General features: G+C 41.9%; 1 protein-coding gene across 1 annotated transcript in view; it reads left to right on the top strand.

Annotated features, from left to right (window-relative positions):
- The window catches only part of LOC124776729, a 47,805-nt gene extending 32,017 nt beyond the window's left edge, over positions 1–15,788 (top strand). The window contains exon 3 of the mRNA XM_047251848.1: positions 14,911–15,788. Coding sequence (XP_047107804.1) covers positions 14,911–15,042 — 132 coding nt within the window. The 3' untranslated portion in view covers positions 15,043–15,788. The remainder of the gene's footprint in view (positions 1–14,910) is intronic.
- The last annotated feature ends 670 nt before the right edge of the window (positions 15,789–16,458 follow it).

Raw genomic sequence — 16,458 nt, 5'->3', positions numbered from 1 at the left:
GCATCTGAGTAACGATCTCGCGCAAAATAAAGAACCCCGTGACGGAACACGCCGCTCTTAGTTCGGTTTTGTCTGTCCCTTCTATTATTCCAACCTGGTAAGGATCCCAAACTGATGAGTAACACGCAAGAATCGGCCGAACAAGCGCCTCATAAGCCACGTTTTCAGTGGATGAACTACATTTTCTTAAGGTTCTTCCTATGAAGAAAAGCACTCCGTCTTCAGGCCACGAGTGGCCTACTGGGGCCATCCGACCGCCGTGTCATCCTCAGTGGAGGATGCGGGTAGGAGGGGCTTGGGGTCAGCACACCGCTCTCCCGGTCGTTATGATGGTAGTCTTGACCGAAGCCGCTACTATTCAGTCGACTAGCTCCTCAGTTGGCATCATGAGACTGAGTGCACCCCGAAAAATAGCAACAGCGAATGTCGGCCTGGATGGTCACCCATCCATTTGCCGACCACGTCCGACAGCGCTTAACTTCGGTGATCTCACGGGAACCGCTGTATCCACTGCGGCAAGGCCGTTGTTCTTCCTATGAACCTCAATCTAATTGTTTTGTGTGTTCATTCCACTTTACGTCATTCCAGGTAGATACTCCTACATATTTTACAGTACTTAATGTTTCCATTGATTTGTTACCAGTACTGTAAAATACAGTAGTGGATTTCTTCTCCTACATAATCGCAGTATGTTCATTTATTGGCGTTCAGGGTCAACTGCCTGTCCCTGTATCATTCACCAATCCTCTGCAGCTCCTCTCACAATTCGCTACAGTTTTCTGACGTTGCTGTCTTCTTACAGAAAACTACACCATCTGCAAACAACTTCTTGGAGATTCCGACGTCAGCCACTAGATCATTTATATGTGATCTTAACAATGAAGGACCGGGCGAGGTGGCACAGTGGTTGGAACACTGGACTCTCATTCCGGAGGACGACGGTTCAAACTCTCATCCGGGCGTCCTACTAACTAAATCACTTAAGGAAATACCGAGACTGTTCATTTGAAAAGGCACAGCCGACTTCCTTACCTCCAAATCAACCAACAGTTACGGTCCTGTCACACACACGTGGGGTATTCCTTAAACCGGTTTTACATCTGCCGGTTTTGCTACGTTGAGAGTAATGCGTTGAGTTCTCTCCTTAAGATGGTCTTGAATCCAGTCGTAAATCTGGTCCGATACTCGGTAAGCTCGTTGTTTTTTTTTTTTTTTTTCATTAAACAGCACTGCGGGAGGGTATCAAATGCCTTCCTAAAGTCAAGGAACTCAGTGTCAACCTCAGTGGCGATACCATCAGCGCTGTGGAACTAATGGATGAAGAAAGCTAGCTGAGTTTCGAAAAATCGCTGTTTGCAGAAGCCATGTCGTTCTTTATAAAGACGATTTACATTCTCCAAAAACGTCATAATTCGTGAGCACAAAACATGTTCCATAATTCTACAAGACTGACTTCGGCGATATAAACCTATAATTATGTGTATCTGTCCCAAGACCCCTCTTCAAAACGCGAATGTCCTGCGCTTTTTTTTTTCAGTCGCTAGGCACCCTTCCTTTCTCCAACGATTATGATAAACTGCTGCTAAAAGATAAGCAAGTTGTTTCGCTTTATCTCTGTATAATCTTACAGGTATCTCATCTGATCCAGATGCCTTTCCACTACTAGGCGAGTGTACTCTTAATTGCTTTTCTATCCCACTATCACTTATCTCAATATTTGCTATTTCGTCTACAGCACAATAAGTAGAAGCAGGGACCGTTATTACGATCTTCCGCGGTGAAACAGTCTCGGAAGATCGACTTCTGTAGTTCGGCCTTCTCTCTGTCATCTTCCGTTTCGGTGCCAGCATAACCGCTGAGTGACTGAATAGATGATTTCAACACGCTTACTGATTTTATGTTTTAGTCAGATCGGTGGCAAAATTTTACTTTCATAGTCACCGAACTCTTCCCTCGCTGCTCTCCTTACGTTTATTTTATTTTCGTTCATCTTTTCTTTGTCGGCTACGTTTTATTTTCTCTTAAATCTGTGATGAAGCAGTCATTGTCTGCGTAGCAGCTTTCTAACACAACTGTTAATCCGTGGTGGGTTTTTCGTCTTGCCCTTCCCTTAAAACCTCGCTCGGGACGTGCTTGTCTAAGCCGTATTGAAAGATGCTTTTTGAATCTTATCCATTTGTGCTACACATATTCATTCTCAGAAATAAATATTTGACATTGATTGATCAGGTACTCTGCAGTTTGTATTCGGTCACTCTTACTAACCAAAAGTGTTTTCCTACCTTTCATAACAGTCCCTATAACACTCGCAGTCATTCATGCTATTACAGCCTTTCGATCACTGATGCACTCCAGTATGTTAACTGGTTCGAAAAGTTCAGGCCTGTTTGCTGCTAGAGGTCTCAGAGTTTACTCTCATCTTCGTTCTAGGCATTGAATATTCGACGTTTATTTTAAGATATTTGTATGTATCCTGTCACTTTTGCTAAGCAGAAATATTTTCCCATCTTTCTGAACAGTCCTTACAACACCCATAATCACTGACACTACCATAGCCTTATGATCACTGATACCCTCTTGTGCTTTAACTGACTCGAGAAGTTCAGGACTGTTTGTTGCCAAGAGGTCAAGACATAACCCTCTATCTGCCTGCAGTAATTTTCGGACAAGAGAGTCAGTAGAAGGTCACACGAATTTCTGCCTCTGGCACCAGTTTTGATCGCATGACATTCTATAGTGGCAAGTTAAAACCTCCCTCTATTTCAATAGCATGATCAGGATACTATACCACAAAATTCTGCAAGTTCTATCTGAAGCGCTCCAGCACTAAAACTCCTGATGCAGATAGTCTGTAAAAGTATCCGATTACCAATATCCATCCTTGCGACGAAATAATCTCCCTGGTACCATTTCTATCTGTAAGACAATGATGTGATACTCTGCATATCTAACCAGCACATTTAAATGAGCCTAGTACTTCTGCTGTACCTATGAACTTAAAAAGTTACTGGGAATGATACCAAGCGACATAAAGTGGAAATTGCTCATAAATTAAGAAGTTCATTTGAGTGGTCATTTCCTACAGTTTTGTACGTATCTTCCGTGACAAAAATACTGTTTGCACTCGTGACAAAAATACTGTTTGCACTGTTTCTGAACCATCTTCAGTGACATTGTAAACTCTTGCATGTATTGTGGCTAAAAAGATTTCTCAGTCGATTTAAATGTAGTTTAGAGGTTCCGTCTTGATCAAAAAAAAATTTATTGTTGTTCAGTTTTTGCCATATGTGTTTCCGGCGATGTTACATCATCAACAGGTTTCTCTTTAATTTACGTAACACCACATTTATGCGGTCATGCCTTTTTCTCTCTAGTGGAATACATGTGATACTTTTAACACTTTGTCATTTGCAGTAATATTGTTGTTTGCGATGGTTTTCGTGTTAGCACAACTCTATGAACTGCGTACTCTATTGCCATGGCGGCTATTATTGTTTCCAGTAGCGATTGTGTTGCAAAGGATGAAGTAAGGACCTCGAGTGTGAATAGTTTTAAGGGTGAGATATCTGACACCTTAACTCACCACTCAGTCCGTTCCCCGATTCCCATCTAGGATCCTGGGCCGGCCGCGGTGGTCTCGCGGTTCTAGGTGCGCAGTCCGGAACCGCGCGACTGCTACGGTCGCAGGTTCGAATCCTGCCTCGGGCATGGATGTGTGTGATGTCTTTAGGTTAGTTAGGTTTAAGTAGTTCTAAGTTCTAGGGGACTGATGAGCACAGCTGTTAAGTCCCATAGTGCTCAGAGCCATTTTGAACCACGATCTTGGGCTCTCTCCTTGTCACTTTGTCTTCTAGCTGAAAGTCATCTTTTCTGCCATTTCCTTTCCGGTTTTATTTCCTCGATACAGGATAAATCAAATGGCTCCGAGCACTATGGGACTGAACATCTGAGGTCCTCATTCCCCTAGACTTAGAACTATTTAAACCTAACTAACCTAACGACATCACACACATCCATGCCCGAGGGAGGATTCGAACCTGCGACCGTAGCAGCAGCTTAGTTCCGTACTAAAGCGCCTAGAACCGCTCGGCCACAGAGGCCGGCTATACATGATATATTTGGAGGAATGGTAAATATTCATAAATATGATAGGCATGATCGTCTATAAACATGGGCCCAAAACTGCATACCTTAAGAGCTGACAGAACTTCTTAGTCTTCGATATTTAAAAAAATATCTTCTACTGCAAGCTCTTTGCTTTCCATATTCTGAGAATTAGTGGTACGGACCAAAACAAGAAAAAATGTCGAGTAAACATGTGCTCTAAAGGACATACCTTAAGATCTATATGAGCACCTGTTCGTCTTCGATTCTGTGAAACATCTCTCTTCTACCGAATAAGTGATATAGATCTTAAGGTACGCATTTTAGAGGCCATGTCTGCTAGACAATTTTTTTCTTGTTTTGCTCCATATTACCTCCTCCCAAAATATGGAAAGCAAAGAGGTTGCATTAGAAGACTTTTGTTTCGTAGCATCGAAGACTAAGAAATTCTCGTAGCCCTTACGGAATGCATTTTAGGGCCCACGTTTGCTGGACGTCCCTGCTTCGAATGATCGTTCATGTCGTGTCTCCGAATATTGACCACTCCTCCTGTGAAACCCTGTATAAAGGCAGCGGCAGTTAAAGAATTCTTCTTCGTTCATAGCCTCCGTCGTTTACCGAAAACGCTTCACATTTCACGGCCACAGACCATTGCAAAATGGCGGTGCGGCTCGTTCGTGTGTGGTCCCCTAACTTGGCTCGAGCAGACTCAGTCCTAACGGACTCGGACTAAACGGATCACTCGGGGTGTGGCGCAGACTGCGCAACGCCTCGGCGTCTTACCGAGCGAGGCAGCGCAATGGTTAGCACACTCAACTCGCATTCGGGAGAACGGCGGTTCAAACTCGCGTCCGGCCATCCTGATTCATGTTTTCCGTAGTTTCCCTAAATCTCTCCAGCCAAATGCCGGGATTGTTCCTTTGCAAGATAACGGCCGCTTTCCTTCTCCATCCTTCCCTAATCCAAGCTTGCACCCCGTCTCTAATAGCCTCGTTGTCGACGGGACGTTAAATACTAATCTCCTCCTCCTTCTCGGCGTAAAAAATTAAATAAAGATCGTGACAGAAGACACATTGTAAATACAGAGGGGTCCAAATAAACGTATCCACTGTTTAAAAGTCCATAAGTTGCAAACTAATTGACGGTGTTGTCTCATTTTTGGTGAAAGTCTAGCTTAAAGTCCAACTTAAAGATATCACTGTAGGTGTTCGAAATGGTCACCATTTAACATCCACACATAAACGATGCCGTCGAACTGCAGCACGAACTACTACCTGCAACGTGTTCAGTCGGATATTTGCACATGAGTGTACGGTGGCTTCTCGAAGTTCATCCAATGTGCGTGACTTTAGTCGATAATCGTCGTCCTTTAGTGTTCCACACAGCTAAAAGTCCAGAGGAGTTAGGTCTGGGGAACGTGGTGCATACTCCACAGCACCTCTACAGACTATCCATCTTCCTGGTAGATTTTCGTCGAGATACGCCCTAACACGATTTTGATAGTGGACTGGGGCACCATCTTGTTGAAAGTAAGCCCTTCCGTCTTCATACAAGTCTCGGATGGCAGGTAAAATGGATGTCTCAAGCTTCTGAAGGTACACCTCACCGGTAACTGTGCCGTCAAAGAAGAATGGCCCAATCGAGCCCGGAAATTTGTCTGGAATGCGACGAATCGTTAAACGTGTCGATGATTCTGTTTGGCACTCATTTCGCCATTGCCGTTGAACCTCATTGAAGTTTTCGTGCATAAAATACTACTTCAAAACTGACTTCCTTTCATCGAATGTAAGCCTTGCGCCAGCCATGTTTAGTCGAGTAACTAGGTGCAACTAAGAACGAAATCTGGCGACTGTCATCTGACAAAACAAAACAACGCAATACAACGCTTGTGTGACGATTGCCGGAACTACAAAGTATTACACTACCAAAGATGAGACAACTCCGTCAATTAGTTTGCCAGTTATGGCCTTTTAAACAGTGGATACATTTTTTTTTGGACCCCTCTGTATAAATAACGCATTACAGTTTAAAAGCCCGGACAGAAAACATCACGAGAGTTTCAGTCTCGGTGAATGTTTACATCATTAAAATTCCCTTCCGTTACTGTTTTTACGGATGTCGCACTGCGACGGCTGAGGTTAAAACAGTGGTCACTCCGCAGATGAGGTTCTTTTTTCCCGCGCGGAGGAATTTCCAAGAGGGAGACTTGTCAGCAGGCCGAGATACGGCGACCTCAGCGCGAGCCGGCCGGCGCCGGCGCCGGCGACGTCAGAGGGGCGGTTCGCGACTCCGCCAAAGTCCGCGCGCTATCTGCCCTCTCGCTGGCGGAGGACGCCTATTTGCGGACGCCACCGGGACCGCCATCACGTGCACCAGTCGCCGGGACGGCTCGACGGATCCGGTTTCAGCGAATATGGGTCGCGCCGGCCGGCAAAGGCTGCAGCTGCAGCGGCACAAACCAACTAGTCGTCTGACAGCCACCTGGTAGCTCTGCTGCACCCAGCTTTCATAGTCCTTCCCAGTTGTCATACAGTGCTGCAACTCACCAGTTACTTTCTTGCACTAATACTCTCTGGTGACAAAAGCTATAGGATAGCGATCTGCACGTATACAGATGGCGGTAGCATCGCGTACACAAAGCATAGAGGGGCAGTGCCTTGCCGGAGGTGTCGTTTGTACTCAGGTGATTCATGTAACAAAGGTTTCCAACGTGATAATGGTCGCACGACGGGAATTAACAGACTTTGAACGCGGAATGGTATTTGGAGCTACACGCATGGGACATTCCATTTTGGAAATCGTTAGGTAATTCAGTATTCCGAGATGCAGTGTCAAGAGTGTGCCGAGAATACCAAATTTCAGGCACTGGGCGAAGGCCTTCACTTAACGACCGAGAACAGCGGCGTCAGTGCTAACAGACAAGCAACACTGTATGAAATAACCACAGAAATCAATGTGGAGTGTACGACGAATGTATCCGTTTGGACAGTGTGGCAGAATCTGGCGTTAACGGGCTATGGCAGCAGACGACCGACGCGAGTGCCTTTGCCAACAGCACCACGTCACCTGCAGCACCTCTCCTGGGCTCGTGACCAAATCAGTTGGATCCTTGGTCACTGGAAAAGTGTGGCCTTGTCAGTGAGTCCCGATTTCAGTTGGTAAGAACTGATGGTTGGGTTAGTGTGTGATGCGCACTCGCGAAGCAATGGACCCGAGTTGTCAACAAGGCACTGTGCAAGCTGGTGGTGTCTCCATATGGTATGGGCTGTGTTTACTTGGAATGGACTGTGTCCTCTGTTCCAAGTGAACCGATCATTGTCTGAAAATGGTTATATTCGGCTTCTTGGAGGCCATTTTCAGCCATTCGTGGACTTGATGTTCCTAAACAACAATGGAATTTTTATGGATGACAATCCGCCGTGTCAGTGCACCACAATTGTTCACGACCGGTTTGGAGAACATTCTAGACGATTCGAGCAAACGATTTGGCCACACAGATTGCTGACATCAATCCTGTCGAACACTTATGGGAAATAATAGAGAGGTCAGTTCACGCATAAAATCCTGCACTGGCAACACTGTCACAATTATCCAAGGCTATGCAGGCAGCACGGCTCACTATTTTCGTAGGGAATTTCCAACGACTTGTTGAATCCTTGCTACGTCGAGATGTTGCAGCATGCCGGGCAAAAGGAGGTCCGACACAATATTAGCGTTATTCCATGACTTTTGTTATCTGAGCGTACACTGACTCACAGTTGCTAAGGAACAGAGACATTGTTGGACAGGAATACTCACACCAATGATGGTCGGCATGTAACACAATACATACGTAATAGAGAGGGAGTGGTAAATTTACAGTGAAAAATCTCATAGATTTCACCACATAAGAAAGGAGAACAACAGACATAAATCATGTTCATGTTTGACAAGGGTCAGTCTACCAACATAAAGGTCAAGTTTGGACTCTCAGTGAGGTATACGCCCTCCTCAGGTACTAATGCACACTTTGCAGCTCTTCTCTGTGCTGGCTACCAAACTGTTGAGGAGTCCTTGCGAGATATTGTCCCACTCCTCTCTCAAAGCGGTTCAGTTTTTTCACGGTTCATGGAGGGAGTGTTAGTTGAGAAACACGTCTGCAAACAGCATCCCAGGCATGCGCTATAGTGTTCACAGGCATGCGCTATAGTGTTCAGGTCTGGCACCTCAGCGGTCCTGTGTGGAAGGGAATTGCCGTCCATTAACAAAAATTCAGGACTCGGACCCCTAAACAGACAGACATGAACCACAACAACCTCTCTGCAATACCACTGTGCTGCAACAGTACCTCGCGCAAAGATATGCAGGGATGTTTGGCCGTTGTGCATAATGTCTGCCCACACCATAAAGCCTAGGCCATACCAATGACGTTCGTGAACATTCTGTGGTATCATGCTCCCCTCTCTCTCCACAGTAACTGGTAGTCAGAATCACTTGCCACAGTGAAGCGGGATTTGTCCGAGAACATCACTCTGGATCACTATTCCTGACCGCTACCCATATGCTCGTCACACGAGCTCTTTCTCGAAGATGGCGAGGCTGAAGTGGGGAGCATTTAACAGACTCCCAATCATACAAACCAGCCTGATTTAACTGCCGCGAAATGGTTCTGGCAGAAACTCATTTGCCAGTAGCAGTTAGAAGGTCTGTTGGCAATCTACCTAGGAGTGAGTATTTGGGTGTTCCTTTTTTCCAGATGGCTACATATCGATCATCTTGTGTTGTGGTGGCCCATCTAATAACAAGGGCATGCTTTCACGTCGCATTTCCACCTTCAGTGGCCCGTTGTTTAATCGTGAGATGACACTTTTGGACCCACAGTAGTGATACTTTGACAAGCTTTGAGCCGTGCAACTGCTCGTCCATGATAGTAAGCACTCAAGTGATACCTTGCAGACATGTTACCATACCACACAGAATGTCACGCTGATTGGTTCCATAACAACCTTAGTCAAATACCATACGACATGAACTATCGAATGCATAGTATGTTCATGCACAGGCTTCGCTGAAGTTAACACATCCCACTGTCTACATTTTCTGGTCAGTTGTTCTGTAGCAGTTGGTAGCTGTTCGTTAGCACGTGTCAGTTGTTCCTTAGCACCTGTCAAGCAATGTACGTAAACCCATCATTGTCATGGTTTACTGTTCTGTCTAGTATCTTCTTCAGGTTGGACACAGGGCATCTGGAAGTGATATTTTTAATTCCAGTAAATAACTGGAGCTCTTGCTTGTCTAGAAATCACTGTTACGCATTTCAGAGTGTAGTAACGTAATTCTTTATTTCTCACTGTCTTCATTTATCTCCTTCAAGACTTACGTTTGCCAGGACTTCCATGTGATTATCTTGTACAGTTTCCTGCCCCTAGCATGGTGTGCGTGGAACACAAGCCTCTCTCCATCTTCTCCAGTATTCTCACGTCGCTGCTCTCTTCTCTTCTAATCTACAGGAGTTGTACAAAAATATGGAAACACCACGAGAAATGTGTGCTCGTACATAAATGCAGATGTTACCCAAACCCGCAGGATGCGCTCTCGTATTTGACCATGAATGGCATGTGTACAACGTCCTCACTAAGTTGTAAATGTTAGAGGTGGTCAGAACAGTGTTCTCTGCAGTTGTGAGCGCGTTATGTTGGAGTTAAGTGATTTGGAAAGTGGGTAAAGAGTTGGTGCTCATATGGTGGGTGCTTCCGTAACTAAGGTAGCCAGATGTTCGGTGTTTCAAGAGGCAACATATCGAAGATTTTACACATGCAGCGAAAGTGGAAAAACATAATCTGCTAAGTCACAGCTCGGACGGCTACGTGTGTCGAGCGACTGAGACTTGCTATCACTGAAGAGGATTGTGAGGAAAGACAAGAGGACGACAGCTGCAAAAGTCTCTGCATAACTGAATATTGCACACGCGAACCCTGTCAGCGCCAAAACAACAGGAAGGGAGCTCGAGAAGCAGGGAATCGCAGACCGATCTGGAATTGCAAAATCACTCACCAGTGATGCAAATGCCTGTAACAGGAAAACGTGGAGTCTAAGCGAAAAGCCTGGAGCAATGAAAGAATGTCATTTGCTCAGATAAGTCTTGTTTGACACGTTTTACAACTTCTGGTCGCATTTACGTCCCAAGAGTGAAACATGGCAGTGGTTGGGTGATGATTTAGACAGCCATATTATGGTATTCCACGTTTCCAATGCTTACTCTGCAAGGTTGCATTACGGTCAAGGGTTATGTTGCTATTTTGACAGATCACGCCCACTTCATGGTACAACGTTTGTTCCCAAATGGCGATACTGTGTTCCAAGACTATAGGTCAACTGTTCACACAGCTCACAAGATCCAGAACCGGTTTTGTGTGTAGGAGGATGAAGTGTCACATCTCCCCTGACCATCACAAACAGCTTATCTAAATATCATTGAGCCTTTCTAGTCTACTTTGGAGAGTAGGGTAAATGATTGCTATTCACCTGTATCATCATTATCAGTAATTGCCACTATTTTGCTGGTTTGCTTGAAAACCATACAGGACTCTTATTTATCCACTATGAAATGACTGGAAGCTATTTTGAACGCCAGCAGTTTTCCTACACCATATTAGGCATAGTAATGTGTTGTGTTTCTGGTGTTTCCATTGTGTTTCTGGTGTTTCCATATTTGTGACCACCCCTGTACATCTGTATAGGCCTATGCATACCCTGCAAACCACTGCAAGCTGCTTAGTAGAGGATACGTACCACATATTAGACTTTCTTGCTGCTCCTGTCTTGAATGGAATGCATGAAGAATGACTGTTTAAGCAGCTCTGTGTGGAGGTGCATGCTGCAGTTAGTCTAGTTTTTGTAATATTTCATGACTTAGGAATATCTGTAGATTCTTCATATAACACTGGCTCTTGAAATTTTGTAAGCATGAGATAATTTGCTCCTATCTTAAACAATCTGCTTCAAAATTTTGCTTCTTCAAAATTTTCATGATTGTCTCCTGTAATTCAAACAAACCTCTGACCACTCATGCCTCCTTCTTTGTATACATTTATCCAGTATCTTCTGAATGCTTTCTTCCACTACTGTTAGCAACTTGTTCCTTGATCTTCCTCTTAGTATCCAACCTTTGGTCTTCATCTCGTGCATCACCCTAGGCATCCTTGTCACACCCATTCTCTTCTCATGCCCATACCTCTTAAATCTTCCTTTTTACAATCTTCTCTTGTAAGGATTCCTAAGTGTTATCTCCTAAGCACATTCATTTCTCATCTTTCCCATTTTTGTTGCAGCTATCCAACTTCTCAAAAACTTTGTTGCACTTGCTCACATTTATTTTTTTTCTCTCCTTCATGACCAAAGTTCCAGTGTCTACAACAAAACTGGTGTTTAATACATTTGGTATATCACCTGCTTACTTTTCTGGGGGACACTGTTCTGGAGCACACTATTCCTCTCACATTTCTCATAAAGTTATCACCTTGCCTTGCACATTCACTTGTCTCCTGTCATTCCTTCCAATTCCTATATTATATGCCCAGTTCTCCTCCATTTTCAGCTTTTCTACTCCGACTGTCATGTTTACTATAGTCTATTATATATAAAAACAAAGATGAGGTGACTTACCGAACAAAAGCGCTGGCAGGTCGATAGACACACAAACAAACACAAACACACACACAAAATTCAAGCTTTCGCAACAAACTGTTGCCTCATCAGGAAAGAGGGAAGGAGAGGGGAAGACGAAAGGAAGTGGGTTTTAAGGGAGAGGGTAAGGAGTCATTCCAATCCCGGGAGCGGAAAGACTTACCTTAGGGGGAAAAAAGGACAGGTATACAATCGCACACACACACATATCCATCCACACATACAGACACAAGCATGTGTCTGTATGTGTGGATGGATATGTGTGTGTGTGCGATTGTATACCTGTCCTTTTTTCCCCCTAAGGTAAGTCTTTCCGCTCCCGGGATTGGAATGACTCCTTACCCTCTCCCTTAAAACCCACTTCCTTTCGTCTTCCCCTCTCCTTCCCTCTTTCCTGATGAGGCAACAGTTTGTTGCGAAAGCTTGAATTTTGTGTGTGTGTTTGTGTTTGTTTGTGTGTCTATCGACCTGCCAGCGCTTTTGTTCGGTAAGTCACCTCATCTTTGTTTTTATATATAATTTTTCCCACGTGGAATGTTTCCTTCCATTATATTACTATAGTCTATCCTTTTTATCTTGTTCTGACCACCAGCTCATATTTCATTGCTTTAAATTTTAGTACATACTCTTACACAATTTCTTCTCAAATACCTAATCGGTCCTGTGTTTTCTCCTTGTTGTTCCCACACAGCATCAAATCATCAACAAAAAACATTGCTGATAATGTGATCAATACACCATATTTGCTTAGTGCTGATCCTCTTGACAGTTAGCATTGGTGTTTTGACAGTGTGTATGTTGCAAAAAGACATGTTTTTATATTTATCCCTGTCAAGATCATACCCAGGGTCAGAGTTAGAAGAGGGGGAAGGGCCACACAGCTCATACTAGTTTTAGGGGGTTCGGAGGAAACACACCGCAATTTCTTTGAAAATTAAAATTCGAAACTATTGGAAAACAGTATTTATTAATCACCACACATATTAAAGTTTCCACTTCTTAGGTACTTCAATGTACTTAAGGGAGAGAGGATAGTTTGTATGAGATATGTACTCATTATTGTACTGTCAGCCAGGTAATGTTCAAATATCGACATGTAAATACTTTCTGTTCAGATTTTTGATACATTTTGACTTTGGCTGGTAACACATGGAAAAACATCACTAACTGATGGTAAAACACTGCTGGAAGTTTTCAGAATCCAGAGTCAACTCACTTCAGTTGCTAGAATGGTAATGGTTGGAGAGGTAGTGATATACGATTCCTGATCCAAGAATGTCCAAAGTCAAGTCTCAAATCTGTCTGCAGTGGCTCTTTGACTGGGTGTAAGTGGCACTGTTCTTGATGAAGTGTACAATCTACGCAATGTCAAGATCAGTAGAACCACTGCTCTGCTTGAGATATATATTCTAGTCGGCTGCCAGGTTCACCTCCCTTTTCCTTTTCATTTCCAGTTGTTTGTACTGCACTATGCAAAAAGTGTAAGATGTTATGGTTCTAGTAAGCTTTTGTAGACCAGCTGAATGTCATTTCAAAGTGATATGGAAATATGGTGTAATGTTCTAAGACCCTCTCATCCCCATACAGCTTTGAGCATTGAGAGTAATTCATACCAGTGTTCAGCACAATGAATCTGAACTTCATTTCTGCTGCCAAGAATCTACTGATAGCCTCACTTGAGACTGACAAATGATAGAACCAACCAGTTGTGTGTGGTATATATGTCACAGGGCCAAAAACATATAGTGCAGTGACAAATATAGTGCCCACTATGGTGTCTCAATGAATGTAAAAAATGTATGGTATGTTTAATTTCTATAGTTGCATTTGTAAGATAAGATGTGCCTCATCTCTTTTGGAAAAGGCTTGGGTTTCTTGTTGCTCTAGTAGAATTGTTTCACAAAGGCTTTCAATACTATGACTGCTTACCTACAGCCTATGATAGGAGATGAGTTCTGGAATGAGTGTTGCATTCATGAACACACAAGGTGATTTGTAATGGTGTGATTTTATTAAAAACATTCTCTCTCTCTCTCTCAATTGTTGCTAGAGGAAGGGTTCTTCAACAAAGCCATAGTCAAATTTTAACTTATAAAACCATGAAGTTGAGGGAACATGAAACTCCAATCTTTCTTTATGCCAGCATATTCCAAGACATATATTTATGAAATAATTGATGCACAGCAAGATGTACTGTAATTAAGACAAAAGTAAAAGCTCTTATAATAACATTAAATTAAAATTAGAGGTGTTCAACACTGCTGTTGTGACTGTTACTATACCTGATGTTATCTGACTGCAAAGACTGGCAGCTCTTGCCACAGGTAGGACGTTTGCATCAAGTTTCACATTTTGGTCATTGAACAAACTAAGTAGGAAGCATTTTCACTACTAACAGAATTCGCATAGTGCCAGAATAGGACTCTGCTTGTCAATGTCTAATTTACAAGATCATGATACATCACTATCGAATTGAAGCTAAGAGGACAACATCTTTATTCTTACAATTCTAATGGGATCATTTAAGCAAGTTCAACAGGGATTTCATCGTCATTAATAATAAACACTGTCATCTAATGGTATCTAATGCCTCCAAAAACTGGGAAAGATTACACCACCTTTCTTTGTTTCATTTAAAAATTAATGATATCTTAAACTATGATAGATAATCTGTTGACAGATTATCTTAGTAATAAATGTGGATAAAAAATGAGGTACAAATGAAGTCTACTGACAGACAATCTTATGACACACTTGTACATAAAACAGCCAGTTAAGAAATTTCAGGAGATTAGTTTTTCTGTTGGTGGCAAATTACTACTTGCTTTATGGTTTACTCTTAAAAATTAATGTTACTTTCAAATTTCACACTATCACATAGCAGTGCCTGCTATGGAAAAACAGCAGAATTCCTCAGGAAAATTTCGTATAAGTCTCTAAAGGCAGAAAGATTTACAGTGAAACTTTGTGACACCTCAATTCCTTACCTATAGAATTGGTTTGCTACCTGTAGTCATAGCAACTATAATAATGACATAATTCAATACAACACCGAAACCAACTACAGCAGATGAAAGGAGCAGTAAATGTAAGTCTCAGCATGTAAACCATGTCTACACCATTATTTTTTTCATGTTTCAGCCCAATGTGGAGCGGTTATGCCAGCTCTGTGCAGCCTCGACCAAGTCCCCCATGGTGTATCCAATGTGCTGCAATGACATGGAGGATGTGCAGGTGTGGTGCATCCGGTATCTCAGTTTTGGCATCCAGTGAAGAGTACCTCATTAGTCTTCTGATCCACCAGTGCCACTAAATTATTTTTGGACAATGCACTCACAAACATTGACAGTAAAGACAATGGTCAATTAGATCTATAATACTAAGTGCTGCCATCAGTTACAGTTTTCAGTGGGTTTTTTGAAGACTGTAATACAAACTATCATATTAGGTACTGGAGGCTTTTGTAAGGCAAATTAATATTACAACAAACTGTAGTTTTAATACAGTTGAAGAAGAAACAGATCACAAGACTTGAGGGAAAGTGCTATTCATGCATTATTTTTAATTCTGAGGTACTTAAAACCATAAAGGCTGTGAATTTGATACTCCCACTTTATTTATTTTGTCCCTGTATCTATTTATACACTCCAAGTTTTGCAATGAAATTGCTCCATGAATGCGCAAAATATTTGATAAGCTATTAAAATATTTATTTTAAAAAGAAAGCCATTGTCTGTCACTAAAAAATGTACTTTCCATGAAAGAATGCTATAGTACACAAATTATATGAAAATATGTAGTGACAATTATTTATGAAGCCTTTGTAGAGGAGTTACATGCTACAAAAGCACAAGCATGAAAAAGAATTATGACTTACTTGTTCAATTAAATGCTGTTTGCAAAATGTAATATGTATTGCCAATATAGATTATTTACTGGCAAATGATGTTTTAAAAATCATAAATAATACAAAAATATTTATATTAGGTATCATGTTATAATGTTATTTATTTATATTTTTATATTATTTATATGAAAACAACTGTTATAATTAAAAAATAAATAACAATATTTACTTAATGTTGTTGAATTAGTATTTTTAATAAAAATCTATCAATATTTTCACAATCACCCTGCTACTATTTTCACATGAATGGATAGTTACAAAAATTTGATAGCTACTGATAATTTAGCACATCCAGATCATCTAATCTAAAAGATGGCAATGGAGTTTTCTTAAAATCAACACTTTCACTTATCAGAGTGCTATACAAACAAAAATAGGGACACAGTTACCGTAAACATAGTATTTCATACATTACAAGCTATGATGTTAAACTGATATTAATAAAACACATGTCTAGTAATTTTTTGGGACATGCAACCTCTCTTTAAGAACATCTGTCTCTTTCTATACCCTCTTTGACAGTCAGATGTTAATAATTCCAAAATCTGTAGCAATTATATGAGTCCTATATGAACATCTTCTGAACAAAGTAATATATTTTTAATTTTGAAGACATACACATATATACTGTACATTGCTGACGCTGTAGCTTGATAAATGTTCAGGAATCATGCTTCTTAGATGTTAGAAAGTCCAGTGCCACATGTCTTACTAGAAAGTCTCACACATCTTTACCACCAAATTACTTTAAAAATACATCATTAAATTTCTTTAAAAACAAA

This window comes from Schistocerca piceifrons, chromosome 2 (genome assembly GCF_021461385.2).
Source record: "Schistocerca piceifrons isolate TAMUIC-IGC-003096 chromosome 2, iqSchPice1.1, whole genome shotgun sequence".
In the NCBI taxonomy this organism is placed as follows: domain Eukaryota; kingdom Metazoa; phylum Arthropoda; class Insecta; order Orthoptera; family Acrididae; genus Schistocerca; species Schistocerca piceifrons.
The sequence above is the reverse complement of the archived record's forward strand: the minus strand, read 5'-3'. Positions and strand labels throughout refer to the sequence as shown.